Below are 22,985 nucleotides of genomic sequence, written 5' to 3'. Positions count from 1 at the left end.
CTTCGTTGCTCCACGGCACGTGGGATCTTCCCAGACCAGGGCTCGAACCTGTGTCCTCTGCATTGGCAGGCGGATTCTTAACCACTGTGCCACCAGAGAAGTCCCTTTGCACATTTTTTAATCAGGTAATTTGATTTGTTGTTGTTGAGTTGTAGGAGTTCTTTGTACATTCTGGATATTAACCCTTTATCAGATATGTGACATATTTTCTCCCGTTCTGTAGGAGGCCTTTTTACTCTGTTTATTGTATCCTTTGTTGCTACATGTGTCCCTACTGTCAACCAGAAGACAATATTCCCAATGACTATGAAGGCCCCATATACCCTGTTCCTCCCTTGACATAAGCAACCACTAGCCTTTCCTTACTTTTCTTACTTGTCCCATATATGCATCATCTCTAAACAATATATATAGTTTGGTTTTATATTTTTAGAATTTATATAAATGGAATCATACTGGATGTATTTTTCTGTAACCTGTTGCTTTAGTTCTATATTACATTTGTGACATGCACCTGAGTGTGATACACCTAGCTGGAGTTTATTCATTTTTATTGCCGAATGGTTTTCCATCATATGACTGCAACATAGTTTGTTTATTCACCTGTTAATGGACACCTGGGTTTTTTCTGGCTTTTGCTTATTATAAACAATGCTGCCTGTGAACGACCTGTACATGTAATCTGGGGTATTTGTGAAGGACCTTTTCTAGGGTGTGCCCAAGAGTGACCTTGTTAGGCCATAAATACGTACATCTTTAATTCTACTAGATAACACCAAATTGTTTTCCAGAGCGGTTGTACCAGTTTGTATACCACCACAGTGTACGAGTTCCTGCTACTCCACATCACTGCTGACACTTGGTATTGTCTGACTTTTTAACTTCTGTCAGTCAGTGGATGGGAATAAAAAGATATATCACTGTGGCTTTAATCTGCATTTCCAAAGACCCTCTGTTCTAACTTGCCAGAGAATAAAGTCTGGTCTTCTGCATGAGGTGGGGTAAAGATGTGAGCATCTAGCAGCTTCATATATATAAAGCTGCTATATATATATATTTTTCAATTATATATATATATATATATATATATATATATATATACATATAATTGAAATATATGTGATCTAGCAGCCTCTTGCACAGGTGTCCAAGCTCCCACGCTTAAGCCAGAGTCTCTCATTATGTTGGAAAAGGCTGTGGTATCCATGGTTCTACCCCTCTTTTCCTCTCCTTTCATTCTTGCCAGAGCCTTGTGTCTATTTTACTAATTTCAAAGAACCAACTTTTGGTTTTATTGATCTTTGTTTTTTCTCTTTCACTAATTTCTGCTGTCTTTGTGATTTCCTTCCTTCTACTTTCTTTGGGTTTATTCTACTGTGGTTTTTCTAACTTCCTGGGTTGGGGCTTAGCTTACTTTTTTAAGCCTATACATTTACTCTTAAGTACTGCTTGAGCTACACTCCACACGTTTTCAAATGTCACGTTTTCATTGTTGTTCAGTTCTAACATTTTTTTAGATTTTCATTGTATTTCTTCTTGGACAAATCAGTTATTGGGAAGTGTATTTTTACTTTTTTTTTTTTTTTGCGGTACGCAGGCCTCTCACTGCCGTGGCCTCTCCCGTTGCGGAGCACAGGCTCCGGACGCGCAGGCCCAGAGGCCATGGCACACGGGTCCAGCCGCTCCGCGGCACGTGGGATCCTCCCGGACTGGGGCACGAACCTGCGCCCCCTGCATCGGCAGGCGGACTCCCAACCACTGCCCCACCAGGGAAGCCCGGGAAGTGTATTTTTAAATTTAAATTTGTAAATTAAAATTTTCAGACATATGGGAGGACTTAATTTCAGTTTTATTATCCATTTATGATTTTATTCTATTGCAGTTTGAGAACATGATCTGTATGATACGCATTCTTCTAGTATTTGCTGAGATTTGTTTTGTGGCTGAGAACATGGTGGGTTTTATTAAGTGTTCAAGGTGAACTTGAAGTGTGTAGTCTCTAGTTTGGGGATGTCTGTTAATCAAGCGTGTTCAATTTGTGCTATATTCTTCCTACTTTTGTCTGCTTGAGCTACCAATTGGAGTGAGAGGTAGTGTGATTTACGGTGGTGAATTTACTAATTTATTAATTTTTCCTTTTACTGCTACTTTTTTGTTTGCTGTACATTTGAGGCTCTGTCATTAGGCAGCTACACACACATTCACAATGGTTAATGCTTCTGAATGGATTATTTCTTTAATCATTGGGCAGCAACCTCTTTTATTCCTAATAATGATTTGTACCCTGAGGTGTACTTTGTCTGATGTTAATTTCTCTCCACTAACTTCCTTTTGAATGGTATTAGCTGGGTATATCTGTTTCCATTTGTATCAATTAGGGTTTGGTGGCAGACCACAGAACCATTCTAGCTTTGTAAGTTGAAAAAAAAAAAGGATTTATTATCAGGTAGTGACGACTTGCACAATCTTGGGAAGAGATGGAGGAACAGCTCCTAACCCTCCAAATTGCCACTTGTCCTGGATCAGGAACAAATCCTAACCTCAAAACTCAGCTAAGGGACTTCCCTGGTGGTGCAGTGGTTAAGAATCGCCTGCCAATGCAGGGGACACGGGTTCGAGCCCTGGTCCGGGAAGATCCCGCATGCTGCGGAGCAACTAAGCCCCTGCGCCACAACTACTGAGCCTGCGCTCTAGAGCCTGTGAGCCACAACCACTGAGCCTGAGTGCTACAACAACTGAGCCCCCATACCTAGAGCTGGTGCTCCACAACAAGAGAAGCCACCGCAATGAGAAGCCTGCACATCGTAACGAAGAGTAGCCCCCGCTCACCGCAACTAGAGAAAGCCTGTGCGCAGCAATGAAGGCCCAACACAGCCAAAAAAAAAATAAAAAAAAAAAAACTCAGAGAAAACACAGTCTATCTCCCATCCCCACAGATGAGAGACCAAGCACCTCGCGTCCATGCGTCTCTTCAACCACCAGCTGCCTCTCTGCTGGCCAATGCACCCTCGGACCACCTCCAGTCTGGAGCTCTCAGCCAGCCACACCCTCCTAGTGCTTACTCACCATTTCCGCTGGGGCCAAGGGCCTGGGCCCAGCAAGCACTAATCAGGCAGCACCTTCTCCCCGACCTGTCCCTTCTTCCGCAATGGATGCCATCGCCCAACCAGCCACCCAAGCCAGAACTCAGGGGTCACCTTGACTCTCACTCCACCCGTCCCCTCCCCCAGAGTCTGAGGTACCCCCCGCATGGCTTTCTTCTATTCTCTCTAGTGCATCTGGGATTTCAGGCCTCAGCACGTCTGGCCTGGGTTGCATCAAGCGGTGTGCTCCTTCGTCTGTTTATCTATCTCTTTACCTATGATCCATCCATCCATCTATCTACTATCATCACCAGTCTATCATCTCTCTTTATTATCTATCAGTCATCGATCACTTCTACCTCTTTATGATCAATGTATCCATCATCTATTATTTATTTTTTGAGGCGAAATTCACATAACACAAAATTAACCCTTTTAAAGTGCACAATTTGTTGGTATTTAGCATACTGACAGTATTGTGCAACCATCACCTCTATAGTTCCAGAACATTCTCATTACCCCGAAAGGAAACCTTGACCCCATTCAGCAGTCACTACCCAGCCCCTGGCACCCATTGGTCTGCTTTCTTTGTCAAGCTGAATAATACTCCATTGTACGGACAGACCACATTTTGCTTGTCCATTCATCTGTTGATGGACACTCGAGTTGTTTCCACTTTTGGTTACCATCAATAGTACTGTTAAGAATGTTCATGTATGAGGGTTTTTAAAAAAATTTTATTTATCTATTTATTATTTTGGGCTGCATTGGGTCTTCGTTGCTGTGCACGGGCTTTCTCTAGTTATGGCAAGCGGGGGCTGCTCTTCATCGTGGTGCGCAGGCTTCTCATTGTGGTGGCTTCTCTCATTGCGGAGCATGGGCTCTAGGCGCATGGGCTCAGTAGTTGTGGCTCATGGGCTCTAGAGCGCAGGCTCAGTAGTTGTGGTGCATGGGCTTAGCTGCTTAGCTGCTCCGCGGCTTGTGGGATCTTCTCGGACCAGGGCTCGAACCCGTGTCCCCTGCATTGGCAGGCAGATTCTTAACCACTGCGCCACCAGGGAAGCCCCACGTATAAGGTTTTGATTGAACATCCATTTTCCATTCTCTTGGGTCTATATCTCCGAGTGGAAGTGCTGGGTCACATGGGAACTCTGCCTAGCTTTCCAGGACCTGCCACACTGTTCCCCATGATGGCTGCCCCACCTCTGTCCCACCAGCAGTGGGTGAGGGCCAAGCGCAGTGCTCTTGCCTCCCTCCAAGAAACCCTCCACGCAGCCTCCGTTAAGCATGAATCCCGTGTTGTTTCCATCCTGCTGAAAACCCTTCAGTGGCTTCTCACTGCTTCTGAAGGCCAGGCTCTGGAAGTGAGGTCCCTCCCTCCCCCCTGCACTTGGCATTGATATCCTGCATCTTACTCCTGATTCACCCCTGGGCCTCTGCACAAGCGTTCCCTCCTCCTAGAAGGTCTAGAAGCACTGTGTCCCCACTGCTCCTTGCCTGGCTGGCTCAGGACTCTTCCTCCTCCGTGTCCCCTGCCAGCCCATTTGGCAGCTCACTGGTTTTCTCTCAGCATCTCTCTTGGAGCTCGTCACGGGTGGACTGGACCTCGGTCCTCTCCTCTCCACCCTGGCACAAGGTGGGGCTGGGTCCAGAGTCCTCGTCCGGCTCAGCCATCCTTTTTGTGAGATGTTGCTGATGCCGCCTGCCCACGGCTGTGTCTGCCGGAGAACACGCAGGGCAGCATCTTCGGCTGGGGGTAGGGCTCAAGGCTCCTCCTCCCCACGCAGGCCACTGCTGCCCCTCCTGCCTCTACCCCAAGCCTCTCCCCCAAGCCCCAACCGACAAAGAGGCTGGGAGGCAGGACTGCACTTTCCACAGGAGGTTTTTACTGAGGAACTGAGGGAGGTTCCCTGACCCGAGGGCTGAGGGCCTGAAAGGCACACGGCGGCGCGGCGGCGGGGTCTCCCCCTTGGGTGGGGGCAGTCTTTGCAGAGACAGCTTCCCCACTGACCCCTCTTTGGCACTGAACTGGGACAGCGGTGCCCTCATGCCCGGCAGCCCCAGCATCCCCGCCCCCACCCACGCCCTGGCGGTTGGCAGTGTAGGCTGGTGGGGTAGCGGGCTGGCTGGGGGCCCAGGCCACCTCCCCCGCTGGCAGGGTGCTCATGTTGGCGATGGAGGAATCCAATAAATTAGCCTGAAGGGGAGAGGGCTGGGGACGGAGGGGGATGGGGTCTACATTCTTGTCATTGCTCGGTAGGAAATGTTGTGCAATTCTTCCTCCCGAGGGCTCTTTGGGATGACTGGTGGGGAGAAGGGGCACAGATGAGGGGCCCTGCCTCATCGCGGGGCCCACTTGGCCGTTTTTATGGCAGTAAGGGTGTTCTGGGGGACGGGAGCCTCGGCGGGCCACTGGGATGATGGCAATAGAGAGATGGACCATCCGTGATGTCTCCAAGGGACCGCAGAGGAGGGAATGGGGGGACTCCAGACTCAGGAGGCGCTGCCCCGCAAACACCAAGGCTCCTGGGCACAGGCTGGTGCTGTGAGCGGGGCCGCGCCTCTGGCCCCTCTCCCCTTCCACTCGCCCAGGTCCCAGTCTGGTGGGGCTGGGAAGTGGGCACGGGTTTCGCTGGCTGTCCTCTGGGAGGCCTGGGAGGACGGCAAAGCATGCAGGGTGGGCCCGCAGCGGGGCGGTGGAGGGGAAGGCTTGGTGGGCAGGCGCTCCGTTTCCTTCACGTGATCCGAGGGCTTGGTGTGGGGCGTGGGCCAAGGGCTAAGAGCCAGGGCCGTCTGTCAGGTGGCAGCGGTCTGGAGGACTCCGGGGCCTTGGCCCAGGATCTGGCAGAGCTCCTGGAGGCGCCGCTGCATCTTGGGGATGCCCGCCAGCTGCTGCTCAAGCCGCTGCTTTTCCTCAGTCAGGCTCAGGCGGGCGGCCGAGTCCAGCTTCTCAAACTTCCAGCCACCCTCCCCGTCGAACTGTAGTAAGTGTGTGTGGTACTTCCTGTCCCAGGAGAGGGAGCGGAGGTCGTTTGGCAGCACCGCCCCCTCCCCAGCTGCAAAGCCACGGGCGCGTCGCTCGCCGGAACGGAGGGCACCTACCACAGGGAGGGCCGGTGGGTGATGGAAAGCAGGGCGATGCCTGCATCCTTGGCCGCCTGGAAGATCTTGCCTTCCACGTCGATGCTCACGGCACTGGTACACTCATCCAGGAGGGCGTACTTGGGCCTTGGGGGTGGGGGCTGAGTGCGTGAGCCTGTGGACCCTCCAAGGCCAACAGCCCGGGCTGGCCCCAGCCCCCAGTGGGGGCGGGAAGCCTGATCTGCATGCTGACCCCCTGTCCTTGCGGTCCCATCCCTGCTGGGCCCTGGCGGGCAGGGCAAGGCCCCCTGGTGGCGCTGCCCTCCCCGCTTAAGGGGCTCCCAGGGAGCACAGATGCCGAGCAGGCTCCTGGGAGCACCCAGGCAGCACCCTTGTCTCTGCCCCTGGCCCGGAGGACTTCCAGTGCCCGAGGGAGCCCAACCACTCAGGACAGCGTGGCTCACCTGTGGTAGAACATGCGGGCCATGCCAACTCTCTGCTTCTCGCCCCCGGACAGAACGTCCTTCCAGTCACACACGGCCTCCCAACCTGGCAGGAGACAAAGGTTGCTGTTCAGTTCAACAAGGGCCGGGCAGCACGGGCAGAGGGCCCGGGCCCAGGCACAGTGGCTGTGGTGGGAGGGGCCGGGCCACCAACAATAGCGGAACACAGCAGCGCACGGGACTCGGGGAAAGGCTGTCCACTGGGGACGTGTGCTCTGGGTACCTGTCTGTCTGTGGGGACACCGGAATAGTTCAAAAGAGCTGGGACCAGAATTACATCCCCTCCAAGAAAGGATACATGGGAGTCCTCACCCGCAGGACATGAGAATGCCACTGCATTTGCAGACAGGGTCTTTACAGAGGTGATCGAGTTAAAGTGAGGTCACTGGGGTGGGTCCTCATCCAATGGGACTCGTGTCCTTATAAAAAGGGGACATTTGGAGATGCAGACGTGCACAGAGGAGAGACAACCTGAAGACACAAGGAGCAGACGGCAACTGCAAGCCCAGGAGAGAGGCCTGGAACAGACCCTCCCTCACGGTCCCCAGAAGGAAATGCCCCTGCCCACACCCCTGGATCTTGGCCTCCCGGCCTGCACAACTGGGAGACGATATGTCTCTGTCGTTTGCCTCACCCAATCTGTGGTGCCAGCGAACTCACACAGGACCTGATGGGGTGCTAATGAAGTGCCAGTGGGCATCAAACAGTCACGGCAGAGCCCCAAGGATGGCTGCGATGGGCTCTCCAGAAGGCTTCTCACCCACAAGCGCCAGGCCTGTGCTTCTCATCAGAAACGCCTCCTCGCCTGCTCCCTCCACTGCCTTTCCAGAAAACTAGAGATTTTGGCAGGGCACGTGGCCACACACAAAAAAAGACAAAATCCCCCAGCTTGCCTTGATGAGAGGTTTAACCACAGGACTGAATTCTGGCCAGTGGGGTATAAGTGTAAGTGTTAACACACGTGGCAGCTTCTGGAACTTTCTTTAAAGGACAGGCGACATTCACTCTATGATTTGCACCTCCCCCCCCACCCCCACCCCGCCACTTTCTCCATCCTATGGCCTGGGATATGCTGTGATGCTGGAGCAGACACCTTGGACCGTGAGGTGACCTTGGGAAAGGAAGCCACATATAACAGAGTGACCTGGGGGCCTTCGTGGAGTGGGGCTGCCCCCACCAACTGCAGCCTGCCTTCCTCGGGACTTCTATGTCACGGTTAAGATGAACGTGCAAATTATTTCAGCCACAGTTGGTGGATGGTTCTATTACTCACAGCTGAGCTCGATGCTAATGGGTGTAATGGCCGGCCTCAGGGGCCCCAGGCACTCAGGGGTGTGTGGAGCCCAGGAGGAGGGGTACACTCCCAGGGCGAGCAAAAGAGGCCCGACCAGGCCAGGGCGAAGCTGGGGATAAAGCTTTGCAGGGACCATGGCAACCAGGGCAGGCCCGGGAGGAACAGCCCCACTGAATCCGCCGCCTGTGGCCCCCCTTCTGCACAGGTGACAACACCTGGGAAGGACTCTCATGAGTCACCTGCCACGTCCTGCGGAGCCCCCATGGGTCCTCACAGGCACTCTTTCATTTACTGCTGGCACTGAGGTTGAGACTGGTTGGTACCTGGCCCCTTCTACAGGTGGAAAGCATCTCAAGAGGTCAGCTTTCGCTCAAGGTCAAGCTGCCCCTTCGTAGCCTAGGTAGGACTCGGACCTCTGCCACTCAGCTTTCAGTATAAAAATCCAAACTCTGGCAGCTGGACCGCACTCTCCACTTCCGCCCCTCTGGGCACGACAGGCAATTAAAGACCAACCTGAGAAGTCCCCAAGCGATGCGTTCTCTGGCCATCGGCCTGTCTCTCCCTCCTGCGGTCTCTTTCCAGGGGACACACCTCCCAGGCTCGAGCCAGACACGTGGGTGGGCTGGCGTCCCCTCCACCTCTGCTCCCGCTGTGCACGCTGCAGGCTGCCCTGCCCACACCCATGCTCTGCCCTCTCGCTGAAATGCATAACTGACCTGTCGCTTCCCTGCCTGGCCCGAGAGGCCCTGCCTGCCACGGAGCGCAGAGCCTGGAGAGCGTGCCCCGCTGGGTGGCCCCCGCCAGGCTTGGCTCCCTTCCCGAGTGGAGTGCACTCAGGCCATCTGCGGCCGCCCGCTTCCTGCCGGTCCTCCCCAGGGGGCGGGGCTCTCCAGGCCACATAGCGCTTCGGACTTGCGAACTTTGGTTGGGGTAGTCTTCATCCCTCGGGGGCCAGGAGGGAGGCACGGGCAGGCGCAGCAGCAGGTTCCCCGGCTGAGCCTTGGGACAAAGGACGATCGATCGACGGCTTCCCCTGTGGCACTGATGAGTGGGATGCCCCTTCCCCTACCTCCTTCCCGCTGCAGGATGTGGTTCAGGTGCACGATGTCCAGAATGGCTTCCAGGTGCGGCTCTGAAAAGCCCTTCCTTCGCATGTCCTCCACCGAGTCCGGGTAGATCACTTGGTCGCGCAAGGAGCCCACAGACATGTAGGGCCTGCGGGAGAGCCACGTGTCCGCCGAGGGAAGGGCGGCCCGGCTGCCCTGCCGATGCCCTGTGCCTGAGCGGGCTCCGCACGGGCCCTGCCTGCCCGAGGGGGGCCGACCAGAAGGCCGCAGACGCCGCCGCGCAGCGTGCCGTGCCCACCCACTCACACACGCACGCACACTTGGGTTGCACACACGCATCACGGCACACGTGCAGGTACTCGGGCACACACACTCATGCATGCACACGCACCCCCAGCTGTGAAGCTGCTGGGCGAGCGGGTCGGGGCGGAGTGGCAGCACCTTGCCGTCCTCTGCCCAGGCCTCGGGCCCTGCCATCTCCGGAACGTCAGGTTCCGCAGGTCAGAAGGGGTGGGGGTGGACCTGGGGACGCTGGCTCCCTCCCCCCCCCCCCCGCCACCGCCGGTGGCCCCATCACCGCACCACTCACCTCTGGGGGACGTAGAACATGCGCTGGGGTGGGGGCTTGTAGAGCACACCACCATAGGTGGGCCAGAGGCCGCCCAGGATACGGAACAGAGAGCTCTTGCCGCAGCCGTTGGGGCCCGTGATGAGCAGGTGCATGCCCTCTTCCACCTGTAGAGGCAGCGGCTGTGGAGCCCGGCCCGGGCCTCCCTCTCCTTACCCACGGGCTGCCTGACAGCCTCGGAGAGGCCCCGCACCCAGCACATGCCGTCCTCCGTCTCTTGGTGAGGAATGGCAGGGCCCCGACGGTGAGCTCTGGTATCCAGAGCCCTAACCGGCTGCCTGTTTCAGGCACTGCCTTGTCCCCTAGGGCCCCGACATGCACCAGAGAGCAGGGGGCCAGTAGGAGGAGGGCCTGTTCTGCTACAGTCCAACAAACGGGTACGCGCCCCAGATGGTCAACGTCAGCCTGCAGCCCAGCCATCCCACTTCACCTGGAAGCCAAGCGTCAAGCACCTGAGGCCCCCCATGAGCCAACTACATCATGTCCCCTGGTGTTCTGGAAACACCTGCTATGGGAAAAAGGCCCGAGCAGGCGGGGATCGTGCAGATGGCAGGGAGCCCGCCGTCCTCGGGGTGGGGAAGAGCATGAGGCACGGAGTCAAGGCACGTGGGGTACAGCTTCCGCTGCCCACCACCATGTGTGACATCACAGCAACACTAAGGGCCTTCCAGCCAGTGCAGTCCTCGCGAGATCCCAGAGTGTGTCGGATACGCGCGTCCATCTGGTTTATCCCGGTCAGTGCCATGGGTTGAACTGTGTCCCCTCAAAGAGTCCTGGGTTGGAGTCCTAACTCCCAGGACCTCAGAATGTGACCTTACTTGGAAATAGAGTCTTTGCGGATATAATGAAATTTAGATGAGGAGTGGGGTGGGCCCCTAATCCAGTGTGACCTGGTGTCCTTATAAATAGGAGACATTTGGACACAGAGACACGTGCACAGGGAGAGTGCCATGTGAAGATGAAGGCAGGGACTTCCCTGGTGGCACAGTGGTTAAGAATCTGCCTGCCAATGAAGGGAACAGGGGTTCGAGCCCTGGTCGGGAAGATGCCACATGCCGCGGAGCAACTAAGCCCGTGCGCCACAACTACTGAACCCGCAAGCCACAACTACTGAGCCTAAGTGCCGTAACTACTGCGCCCGCACGCCTAGAGTTGGTGCTCCACAACAAGAGAAGCCACCGCAATGAGAAGCCCGCGCATGGCAATGAAGAGTAGCCCCTGCTCGCCACAACTAGAGAAAGCCCGCGCGCAGCAACAAAGACCCAATGCAGCCAAAAAAAAAAGATGAAGGCAAAACACCAGAAGCTGGGAGAGGCCTAGACACCCTGACCTGAAATTCTGTTGGTTGAGCCCCTCGTTTGCTGTTCCTCCTTCGTTAGACTATAAACTCCCTCGGGCAGGGCCCAGGCCCCCCTCTGTGCAGATGTGGGAGGGCTGGTTGGTCAGGCCCCGGCTCCTCTGTGTGCCTGGCTCCGGGGGAGCTGCGTGGCCCCAGCCAGCTCCACGGCTGCCTCCCTCGTCTCCTTCCGTGCATCTCTCCGACCGCCCTTCTGACCCTATCACCTGGCTGATCAGGGCCAGGAACTGCTCCCCACCCCCAACATCTCCCAGCCCTGGAGCCCAGCTCCACCAGCGGCTCTGCCAGGACAGAGCCCTTGGTCAGCCCCTGGTCACCCGTTCCTCGGCTGACCTCGCTCCTTAACCAGCCACGCCCCTGCTCACCGTGGCCTCTGAGCTTTGCCCAGCGGGGCTTCCACTGGGCCTGCCTGGAAGCCATTCACCCTGCATAAACTGGCCGTCAGTGGCAGCCCCACACCCCAAGGGTGACTACTGCCAGGGGCGATGGGGATCGCACCACTGGCCTGCATCCAGCCTCCAACTGGCTCTCAGGCCCCCTCTCAGCAGATCAAGGAAAGGAGTTCTAGGCACTGGCCCTTCCTGCCTATTCCCTGCCTGGCCGTGGCTTCCGCTGCCCTGGCTCCTCAGCGGGGCACACGTGGCCCCTGCAGGACCTGGGCCCGAAGCCCCTTGGCTCCTCGTCCCTGCCCTCTTCTTCACCACACTGCCCGCCTGCCCGCCCGGAGGCTCCTGGGTGAAGCTTCATGTGACCTCTACTCCCCCAGGGATGCAGACCTCTACTCTGCCTTTCCTGTGGCCCTCGCTGGACCCGGGACAGCCATCTAACCATGGATCTTTTCTTTTTTTTTTAAAGTTTAATTTGGCCACACTGGGCGGCATGTGGGATCTTAGTTCCCTGACCAGGGATCAAACCCGCGCCCTTGGCAGTGGAAGCGTGGAGTCTTAACCGCTGGACCACCAGGGAAGTCCCAAATCTGGGATCTCTGTAACCCTTTGGGGTTCCCCTGATTTACCTGTGGTTTACAGGGTCCAGCCTGGAGCTCAGGGAACATTAGTTGAATGAATGAATGACTCCTGCACCCAGGACTCCCTTTCACTCTATCACTCCCTGACCCTGTCCAGAGCTCTGGCTGGGGACACAGGTCACTGGTGAATGTCTGCCCCCAGGGCATCCTCTCCACAGACAGCTTGCATAATGGCTGAGAGCCCTCCCAGTGGGCCAGGCTGCACCCGGCACACACCCGCCCTGGGGGCCTCTCACGGCAGATCTGTGGGACCTCAAGCCCGGGTCGGTGGAAGAGAACCTCTTTCATCACAGCTGGAGTTGGACCAGAGTCCCCAAGTCCTGGGCTACTCAGGGATAGGGGCAGGCGTGGGGTGCTGGCAACGATAGGACCAGGAACCTTTGGGTGACTCCAGCCCAGTGCAGGTAATCACTGGTCTCTCTTAATCAGCTCTGACTCCACTGCCCCAGAACTAACAGTCACTCAGAGACACGTTGGTCTTTCACCTTGAGCTTAGCCTGCCTGCCACGTAGACCTGGGGTCAATGGCTACTGGCAGTGCGGGCAGGCTGGATGCTGAGGGCTGAGGTGGGTGCAGAAGGCCAGGCCCCGGGCCCCAGAGCTGGGCTCGGCCCCGCCCGTGCTTCCAGGTTGGGGCTCCCCTCCGCCCTTCGACCTACCCTGATGTTGAGGCTGGCCACCACTACCTCCCCCGTGGGCGTGACGATGGGGATGTTCTCACACACGATCCCCTGCTCCACATCCACCACTTGGCCTGGAGAGAGAACGCGAGGAGGGGAGAGAAGGAGCAGAGCTCTCCCTCCACCTTCCGGTGGGCGCCATCTACCCCCAACCCGCGACAGCATGCCGGTGTGTGGCCCAGGGGCCCTTGGGAATACAGTGCAGCTGCCCACCAGCTGACTACAGCCCCCTTGCTGTGCTCTGGGCGGCGGAGGGGCAAAGCCGGTTCCCTGGCCTCTGGAGCCCGAGCGTGGCGTCCGCTCCTGTAGCCCCTCAACGCCACACCACCTGCAAGGCGGCTCCGACGCCTGGGGCCTCTTCCACAGCGCCCCAGCCCCTACTGGAGCTGCGAACTTCTCTCGCTGCCCGCGTGGGTGAGTGATCCCCTCCGCTCGGGGACCACGCCCCCCTCTCTCGCAAAGGGAAACCCTGGCCAGGGCACCTGGAAGGGACTGGGCACGTGAGCACAGTGGCCAGCGGCGACCGCTCTGAGAGGGAGGGCTGCGGGGGCCGCAACGTGCCCAGGAAGCCCTCTGTGGGGCACTGGGCAGCCTGCCGTGGGAGGGCCGGGACCAGGGCGGCCTCTCTGGGGAGGGCACCCTTACCTCGGATCTGCAGGGACCCCTCCACACGGACACCGGACCTCACCACGGCCCCGGACCCTGCCTGAGCGTCCTCTGGCTCCCCGGGCCTCTTGAAACGGCAGTGCCGGACGTCTTCAAATACCTGGAACATCTCGTGGACCCGGGCTGTGTAGCCAGCCAACTCTGTCACCTGCAGGGAGGGCGACCGTGGCTCAGCCCCTGCCAGTGGGGGTGGGGAGGGAGGGGAGATGGTAGGGGTGGGGGCTGGGCGGGGGGTTACCTCCTTGTAGGACACCATGACCCGCTCGATGGCGTCCGCGGCAGCTGTGAGGAGGTTGCGGGCGATGGTGAAGGCTTCCGTGCGCTCGCTCACCAGCTCCTCCTCCCTCGCCTCCAGGGCCACCTTCTTCGCCACCTCCGAGTCTGCAGAGCACAGTGGGGCGGGGAGTGGCAAGGACAGTGGAAAATCATAACTGACCCACTGGGGGAGAGAGCAAGTCTGTCCAGCCAATGGTGCTTGGACAACCGGGTATCCACATGCAAAAGAAGGACCCCTACCGCACACCACACACAAAAACTAACTCAGAGTGGAGCACCGGCCTGCACGGAAGAGCTAAGACTACACAACTCTTAGAAGAAAGCAGGGGTAAACCTTCGTGCCCTGGGATTAGGTATGGCTCCTTAAATACGACACCAAAAAGCACAAGTGACAAAAGCAAAACAGGTAAGGGAGCTTTGACAAAAGTAAAAAGTTCTGGGCACCAAAGTAAGTCATCCAGAAGGTGAAAACACAACCTACAGACTGGAAGAAAATATCTGCAGATCATATATCTGCTAAGGGCCCAGGTCCCAGAATACATAAAGAACTTTTTCAATTCAACAATAAAGAGACAAACGACTCAATTAAACAATGGGCAAAGGATCTGAATAAACATTTCCTCTGTAAGATATACAAATGGCCAAGAAGCATACGAAAAGATGTTTATTGGTCACCAGGGAAATACAAAATCAAAACTGCGATGAGACACCACTTCACACTCACTAGGATGGCTATAAGTGAAAAGACAGTAAAAGTGTTGGTGAGGAAGCGGAGCAGTTGGCCCCATGGGACACTGCTGGTGGGGATGAACAATGGTGCAGCTACTGTGCAAGACAAGTTTGGCAGTTCTTCCAAATGTTAAACAGAGGGTTACCAAATGACCCAGCAATTCCACTCCTAGGTGTGCATATATATCCAAGAGGAGTGAAGACAGAGGTCCACACAAAAAATGATACATGAATGTGCGTAGCAGTTATTCGTAAGAGCCGAAAGATGGAAACAACCCAAACGTCTACCGATGGATGAGTAGATAAACACAATGTGGTAGCTATATACATACAATGGAACATTATTCAGCCATAAGAAGGAATAAAGTACTGATTAATCCTACAGCGTGGATGAATCGTAAAAACACGATGCTAAGTAAAAGAAGCCAGATACAGAAGGCCACATATTGTGTGATTCCATTTATATGAAATGTCCGGAAGACGCAAACCCATAGCGACAGGAAGATGAGTGGTCGCTGAGGGCTGCCAGGTGGGGTGGGGAGTGACCACTGATGGGTCCGGGGTTTCTTGTTGGGGTGGTGACAATGTTCTAGACTTAGATAGTGGCGATGGTTGCACAACTTTGTGACTATATCAAAACCCACTGAATTGTACCCGTTAAAAAGGCCGAATTGTATGGTATGTTAATTACGTCTCAATAACGCAGATATTGCGTCCTGCACGACAACGGCAGCCCCTGTCGAGCCTCTCAAACAGGAATACCCCCTTCAGACCTCCAGTGTATCCCGTGCCGCCCTCATTTCTCCCCTTGCTGCCGTATTCTGCGGCCATCCTCGATGCTACTATCTCTCCCTGAGAGCCTGCTCCTGTCTTTACTTGGTTTTTTCTTTTCTGTCTCAGCTGAGACCCCATGGTCGCTCACTTCAACCCTCTCTTGTCAATGGCCTTGACTCCCTTGACCGTTGGACCCCCTAGAGGGGCAAGGTTTTTACACAAGGAATGTTCTGGAAATGGTGATGGGGAGCAAGGGGGAGGCCAAGTCTGAGGGCTAACTCTATCCAGGGGCATAAATGGATCTGAGGGTGGAGCCTCAAGGATGTGATGGTGGGGGTGGGCTGGGAAGGGCCAGGGAGTCAGGTCAGGGCAGGTGCAGTGTGGGGTGGATAGGGCCAGACAGCTGGCTGGAGCACCAGGAGTCCAGGGAACTGGGCGGGGGAGGGGAGTGGTGATTCTGACAGTCTAAGGTCCCTAGGCAGGGGGGACACAAACCCTCCTCGCCGGACATCCTGAGAGCTGGAAAGGGACTGCGCACAAAGGGAAAGGGTCTGCGCGGGGGCCCTGGCAACAGTGGGCCCCTGCCTGGAGACAGCATAACCCTCTGCAGCTTTCCTCGGAGCCTTGGGGGCTAAGATGAGTGCCCTAGAGCCAGACACCTGACAGCTCTTCCCGGCCAGGCCGCCATGCCGGCAGGCCAGAAAGGCAAAGGTAGCTACATCTTCCCCTGTGGATAATCGCTGGCCTCCTCACCTGCTTCCCAGCGCTCTCTGTCTCCAGTTACTGGGGACACAGCAGGGACAAAACAGACAAACCTCTGGCCTCCTTGAGTTTAAAGTGGCAGAGCCTCTATAAGGCAGCCGCAGACGGGGAGCAGACGGGCTGTTCAGCAGCGAGGCAGGGGAGGGGGAGAGAAAGGTGGAGCGGTGGTCTCACCTAGAGGGTGCCTGTGAGCAAAGCTCCCACAGAGGGAGGGAGGGGCCGCGGGATGGCAGAATGAAGAACATTCCTGGCAGAGCGAGGAGGAGCAAAGGGCCTGAGGCGGAAGCAGGCCTGGTGTTCCGGGGGAGGCCAGTGAGACGAGCGAGCGGAGTGAGCCAGGGGGATGGGAGCGGTCCACACGTTCACAGGTGACTGGCTATAAGGGCCATGAGCGTGGGGACAGGAGCTCAGGACTCTGAATCGCCCACAAAGCCCGACACAGCAGAGGCGCCAAAAAGTCCTAGGCCTTCAGAGGAGGGAGAGGCCTCGGGGACTAGACAGGCTGAGCTGTGCCCAGTGCCCAGTGCCAGCTTCAGAGGGAAGCGGCCACAGGCACTTCCTCACAGAAACCACGGCTTGGTTTCCTCCTGGGTCAGTTCCCATGCTCCTGGCCTAAATCAAGGCCACCCTTAGTGTAGGTCCATTGGTGGAAGCAACTACCTCCTCCAATTAAACCTTTCCTCTTGGGGGTCACCCAGAGAGGGACAGACAGCTGAGGGTACGGAAGCCCCAAGGGAGAGACACCAATAGGGAGAGAATCAGAGAGACTTCTGGTTCTGAAACACGCACGTCAGGCTCTCTCTTTACATATATCTGAAAACCCTCTTACTACCAAACTGCATAAAATATAACACCTTTTAAATCAGAGCTGTGCTTGCAGGAAAGCAAGGGAAATTCCCAGGAGTGAGAAGAGAACCCAGTAGCCAGGTGCTCCTGTGACATCCCCAGAGACGGAGAAGATAGGGCTCTAGGTGCAAGGACCAAAAGGTCTCCTCTAAGAATTTGTAATTATGTGTCTGGGCTGCAAATTAATATCACCTGCAAGTGCGGGGAACCCCTCCTCCCCCAAGCAGAGAAGTTAACATGAAAGTGGCCTCCAACTGGTTCATTACCGGGCAGCCGCTTGGCTAAAACTAAAGCAAATGTGCGCAGGGGAATCCTACCCTCTAGTTAGGCTAGACCCAACGACCACGAGCAAAGAAGACCGGCAGATGGAAGATAAAGCTGGCTTAGACCCCCAAGAATTCAGACAACCGAATAGCTGCACAGAGACCATGGAATGACCATGGTTAATATGGTCGCCGGCAGAACTTTACAGAAAAAGGCATTGAAATAAAAAACAATTCAAATTAGGGACTTCCCTGGTGGTCCAGTAGTTAAGGCTCTGTGCTTCCAATGCAGGGGGCACGGGTTCGATCCCTGGTCGGGGAGCTAAGATCCCTCAAGCAGCGCGGTGTGGCCAAAAAAAAAGAAAATTCAAATTAGATGCAGCAGAAGAGAAAACTAGCAAATGTATGAGCAGGAAAATCTGAGGAAAACTCCCAAAATAGACAGTGCTAGATGGGGAAAAGTGAAGAGAGACGGACAGTCACAAAGGAGTGAGAAGCCCAACACGCAATGAGAATTCCAGAAGGAAAGAGTAAAAAGAATGAGAGAGGCAATATTTGAAAAGATAACAGCTGAGAACTTTCCAGAACGATGGAACAATCTGAGTATTCAACGGCCATACAACAAGTCTCAAGCAGAATAGACAGAAATGCACAGGCAAACGCTTCCTAAAGAAACTGCAGAAAAAGAGAAAAGTCTAACCAGGGAGACCACGCAGGCTGCTGAGAGCAGTTAAGCTGGTAACAGATTCTCCAACGGAGGCAACAGGATGTTGTCAGTGGGCTGAGAGAAACCGACCGTCCGTCTCAACTCCCTCACCCAACTGAACTTCAGTTCGGGGGTAGGGGGAGGATAAAATAAAGACATTTTCAGACAAGAAAATCATCTCGAAGCTCCATGATGAAAGCCTCACAGTAAGGACTTCTGAAGGACGGCTGTCTGAAGGAGGGTCACTGGGCCGCGGGGAAGGGCTGGGAAGCCAAGAAAGCAGAAACTCACAGGTGAATCTGAACACGCACCAACCGGATAAAGCAACGGCAAACCTGTTGCTGGGGACATCAGCACGTCAGGCGGGCTGGTCCTCCAGTCCACGTGCTCTAAGGGCCCAGAGGAGGAGGAGCTATTGATTAACCCACACTGTTCTCACATTAACCTTGGAAGGGCAACCACGAAAAGGCTGCAAGCAGAATGAATTCCTTGCAAACCAGTAGAGGAACAAAATGTGAATCCTTCCCAGTCCCCCCAAGGCCTTGGGGAAGGGGGCTCTGCCCTCCACAACCTGCCAGAGCTATTGTAGGCGCGGGTGGGAAAGCCAAAGCCCAGGCCAGGAAGGGGCTCCCTCGACGTACTTCCCCACCCTCCCACTTCCAAGATGAGCCGAGGGCGGGGCCGGATGCGCAAGGGTGCACGCGCCTGCTGAAGGCTGTTCCTGAGTTGCAGTCCCTGGGCTTGGCCAAGTGGGACCAAGAAGCGTGAGATGCTGTAAAGGGGAGCCGCACACAGGGTGGCAGGCAGTGAGGAGCTCTGGGAGAGTGTGACCTGCCGGGTGCCCCCCGACCCCGGAAGTAGAAAAGTCAGGTGGGCCGGCTGAGCACTGGGGCCCCCCCAAGCCTAGCCCAGTGGTGCAGGAGGACAGGCCCCCGCTCACCTGACTCCGAGTACCCGGTGGCGGTGATGATGGGGACAGCCACCATGAGCAGTCCCGAGGCGCTCCACACGTACTTCATGAGGAACTGCTCCAGCATGACATACCACAGGCGTTCCAGCAGAATGAGGTTGATCTGCGAAGCCAGGTCCTGGTAGGAGTGCTGCAGCAGGGCCAGCTCCACCTGCAGATATGGGGCACCGGAGACCCAGAGGCCTGGCGGTCAGTCCCACAGGGGCGACAGCGAGAGTCCCCAAGTGTCGCTCACACAGGCCATGCTGTTTGATGACCACGACAAGGTTGAGAGCCGGGGGTTAGGACTGGGCCACGTTTACAGGGGACAGGTCTCAAACTTGGGGGAGGTATGGGATCGACATCGCAACATTGGGGTATGGCGGCAGTGAAGGGGCTCACCCCCCCACCTCCTGAGGCCCACGCTCATCCCCTTTCCGCTACCTCTTCAGTTGGAGTGCTCACCACACCCCTCTCTTTGCCCTGGACAGCTTCTCAACATAGGCCGAGGGCAGCCACCTTGCCCGTTTCTTTGGGCAACTGCTGGGGGGCTACCCTGAACTAAGCGAAGGACAGCACAGGAAAGCAAAAGGCGGTTGTTGGTTTTGAAGAACTTGGTTCAATAATCTCTACCTGCTTAGGCCCCGCCTCCCTCTACTTTCCCATAGTTCCTCTGGGTGAGAAACTTTCACTGCATTCTCCCACCAGAACCTGCAGGGCACACTCCCAAGCCAGCTCGTGCAGGAATCGCCCTCAGTGGACAGCCCCACACCCAAGCCAGCTGAGGACTCTGGCCCACCCACTCAGCAGTGAGTGGGCCTCCCCTGCCCTCCCCTTCCTGCACTGGCCACTACCTGCCATCTCAGGAGAGGGACCTGTGCAGGGCCTGGAGAAGAGAGAGGAGGAGAGGGAGTGCGAGAGAAAGAGGCTCCCTGTGACAGCAGCAGTTAGACGGGCGGGGGGCTGGAGTGGTCAGGAAGCAGTCACAGCAAGGTGGCCATTGGGGCATAGATTTCTTGGTTGGGGGGCACATGCCCTAGCCCCGCCTTCCCACCCCTGACTGACAATAGCTGCCCAGCCTGGAACCGTTTCCTTTGTCAAGTGGTTTCACAGCTGACTCTCCATTTGATTCTCACCATGTCCCACTGTGTGTGTATTCTCATGTCCAACGCAGCCCAGATAGGCAAAGTGACCTGCCCCAGCTCACACAGCCTGGAGGTAGCAAGAGGTATGGAATTTGGATCACATTGGCTGAGCCATTAGGAGGACCAAATTCTTGTAAACGATGCTTCATGCTTCCACTTATGAAGAAAGGTCTACCTAGGCACAAGCCAGTAAGAGGTTGTGTGTGTTGGTATGCGCGTATCTAAATAAGCCTCCTCGAGATCCCAGTAACAGCAGAATACCCTGCTGTCTGCCCTCCAGCCAGTCACCTCTGCCCTAGCCTGTTGATCTGAGCCTGGGCATGGGGACATCCGCCAATGGGACTGGGGTGAGCCACCTGCCTATACAGTAAGGGCAATCAACCCACCCATGAAGGCCCATCACTCCACACTGCTTTCAGGCCTTTGGCTGAGGCCTAAACAGTCAGGCTGTGGACGCTCACAAGGTCCCTCCAACCCTGGCCGGTGAATCCTCGCGGTGAGCATGCGATTTGCTGAAACCAGCCCAGAGGAAGTCCTTCGAGGAGCCAGTGATCTCTCTTCTACCCCCCACCACCCAGGTCTGCGGCACCGCTCAGTGGCTTTGCCTCAAGCCCATCTCCTGTTCCTGAAATGAGCACCCGGGCAATCCAGGCTCATGCTGGGAGCTGGCAGGAGTGCCGGCTGGGGCTGACAATGTAGCTACGGGGAACGTGCCAAGTGCCTCACCCAAGGCCACGGCTGCCTGCCAAGGCCCTGCGGCCCGGAGGACAGGAGAGGAGGAGAGGGGGTTGCAGCTGCAGACCAGGCGCTTTTTCTCCAAATCTGGAGCCCAGCCCACGCCCGGGTTGCCCCCTATCTGCTCAGGAGTAAACCCTTTTTAAAAATCAGAGACAAGCCTGCCTCTCTGCCTGATGTGATGCGCAGCCAGTGAGACAAGGTCTGGGGCACAAGGCCACCTGACCCGGGGAGGACACATGGGCCTTCACGAGATGGATGCCATTGTGCCCCTCCCCCGAGAAACACTGGGGAACTGAAACCAGAGTTGCAGAGAGCCTAGCCAGAGGCAGCCGCAACCCCAGGCACGAGGAAGGGGAGGGGCCGAGGCGAGATAAAGGGAGCATTGGCCTGGAGTAACCTTTCCTATAGGCCCGGGCTACTGGCCGTAGCTGGCCCGGCCCCCCCCCCCAACCCGGCCTGCCGGGAAGCTGCACAACTGGGACCCAGGCGGAAGGGCGGCCACGCTGGGGGCAGGGTGGCCGCTGGGCGGGCAGGAAGTGCGTCCTGCCGCAGTGGCAGCCTGGGCCCGGCATCCTGGGCCAGGGCCTCGGGGAGGCGGCCAAGCCCACAGCCAGGCGGGCCTTCGGGCTCCGGATGGGGGAAGCCTTGACCTGGAGCGCTGAGCTCCACCACCGCTGCGGCCGGCACGCTGCACACTGCTTGTTAACCTCCGCTTGGGCTGAGTCATGCCCATAATGCCCGCCTGCCCGGCCGGCCAGCTGGGCCAGAGGCCAGCCTTCAAAGGGTCTGGGGGCCCAGGAGGGGCCAGGCAGCAGGCCGCGTCCCCAGATGGCAGGAGCCTCCTCTCTGTTGGCTAGAGGCATGGGGCAACCAGGGAACTCTGGTCTCAAATCGCTGGGGTCCACAGCCTTAAGGCCAAGACAAGTGAGGCGCAGAGGAAGCAGAAGTGGCCCAGGGCAGTCCCCACCCAGCCTTCCTGCTTCTCCATTACTGTGCCATCTGAACTGCCCAAGGCCCTGGTTGGCCCACACCTCTGGCATCAGCCGTAGGCAGCCCTGGCTCTCCTGCCCCTGAGCCCCCAGCTACACGCTTTCCGGCGCCCGAACCTGCCCCACCTCGTGGCCCCCATAGAAGGCAATCTCCTCCGAGTTGGCCACCACCCGGGAGTGCATGTAGCGCAACTCCCCCTTCCGTCGCGCCTCCTCTGCCACCAGCTCCCCGAACTTGGGCGAGAAGGCTCGCAGCACGTTGGCCGTGAGGAACACCACAAGGCCAGCGATGGCCGAGGGCCAGGCTGTGCCGGCCCCGCGGGAGCGGGCCACTCGAACCAGGGTGTAGGTGGTCACAGCCACGTCCAGGAGCGGCTTGGTCAGGTTGGAGTAGAGGTGGGCTACGGAGGCGGCGAAGGCCACCACATCCTCCGTTAGGGACTGGTCCGGGTTGCGGAGCCGCCCGTCCATGTTGCTGACCCGGTAGTAGGTCTGCTGGGAGAAGTAGAGGCTGTAGGCGTGGGCCACCAGCCGGCTGCGGAACGCCAGGGCCAGTCGGCCCTCTAGGTAGCGGATGGCACTGTTGACGAAGGTGGCGGGGAGCGCGATGAGGAGCCACTGCAGGAGCTGCCAGCCGAAGGCCCGGGGGTCCTTTCGTACGATGCAGCGGGCCAGCCGGCCGTCCAGGCGGGCCACGTACACCGACAGGAAAGTCCGGCTCACCAGGGCAGCTGAGTGCAGCGCCAGCAGCCCCGTCTCCCGGCACAGGATCCTGGGGAAGAGCAGCCGCAGGAGCCACAGGAGTCGCTGGAAGAACACCCGGTTGACACCAGCCTTGGCCGCTGCGCCCACCGTGGCCCCGGAGGCCTCCTGCGCGGACTCCCCAGCCGGCGTCTGAGGGCCCCTGGCCGGAGCCAGGCACTGCCGCACCAGGGGGTAGATTTTGTGGGCTCCATAGGCCGTGAGGGCTAGGACCACAGCTGTGCGCTTCAGCGTGGTCACCCGCGAGGGCCGGGGGGTCGAGAGCACGGTCATGTCACCTGGGCTGGACTCACGGGGCTAGGACTGGTGCCTGAGGCAGCAGAGGAGGCAGGTGGCTGGAAGGGTGGTGGCTCTGACCCCAGGCTCGTTGTCTAGGCAACTGGAAACCTCGCAGTGGTCCCTGAGACTGTCGCTTTAGGCCACCCGGGTGGTGCTGGGCCCCCTGGTGCGGTGGGCTCAGGGGCCTCCAGGGTCGCGGCCTCTTCAGGCAGCCGAGGTGGAGGAACTTGTCAGTCCCCTGGCCCCTGGGGTCAGAGCCTCCAGAGGTCTCGGGCAGAGAGGGCGTCTTTTCCTCTCCACCTCCTCCTCCCCCGGGGCACCGGGCGCGTCCGTCCGCTCGGCAGCCTGGCTGAAGCGACTGTGACTCCGCCACCCGCCCAGA

At 57.2% G+C, this 22,985-nt stretch overlaps 1 protein-coding gene across 1 annotated transcript; it reads right to left on the bottom strand.

The window, feature by feature from the left end:
• Positions 1 to 4,949: 4,949 nt before the first annotated feature.
• On the bottom strand, positions 4,950 to 22,597 carry ABCD1 (ATP binding cassette subfamily D member 1; the record flags this gene model as incomplete). Its single annotated transcript, XM_079727762.1, has 10 exons — positions 4,950 to 6,087; positions 6,186 to 6,311; positions 6,629 to 6,713; positions 9,031 to 9,176; positions 9,618 to 9,763; positions 12,699 to 12,793; positions 13,365 to 13,533; positions 13,624 to 13,766; positions 18,682 to 18,862; positions 21,689 to 22,597. 10 exons carry the CDS (start codon positions 22,595 to 22,597, stop codon positions 5,880 to 5,882), a joined length of 2,208 nt encoding a protein of 735 aa, XP_079583888.1. The 3' UTR covers positions 4,950 to 5,879.
• Between the last annotated feature and the right edge of the window lie 388 nt (positions 22,598 to 22,985).

This window comes from Hyperoodon ampullatus (genome assembly GCF_949752795.1).
Source record: "Hyperoodon ampullatus genome assembly, chromosome: X".
NCBI classification, from domain to species: domain Eukaryota; kingdom Metazoa; phylum Chordata; class Mammalia; order Artiodactyla; family Ziphiidae; genus Hyperoodon; species Hyperoodon ampullatus.
Note: the sequence above shows the minus strand (reverse complement) of the source record. Positions and strands in the feature narration are given on the sequence as shown.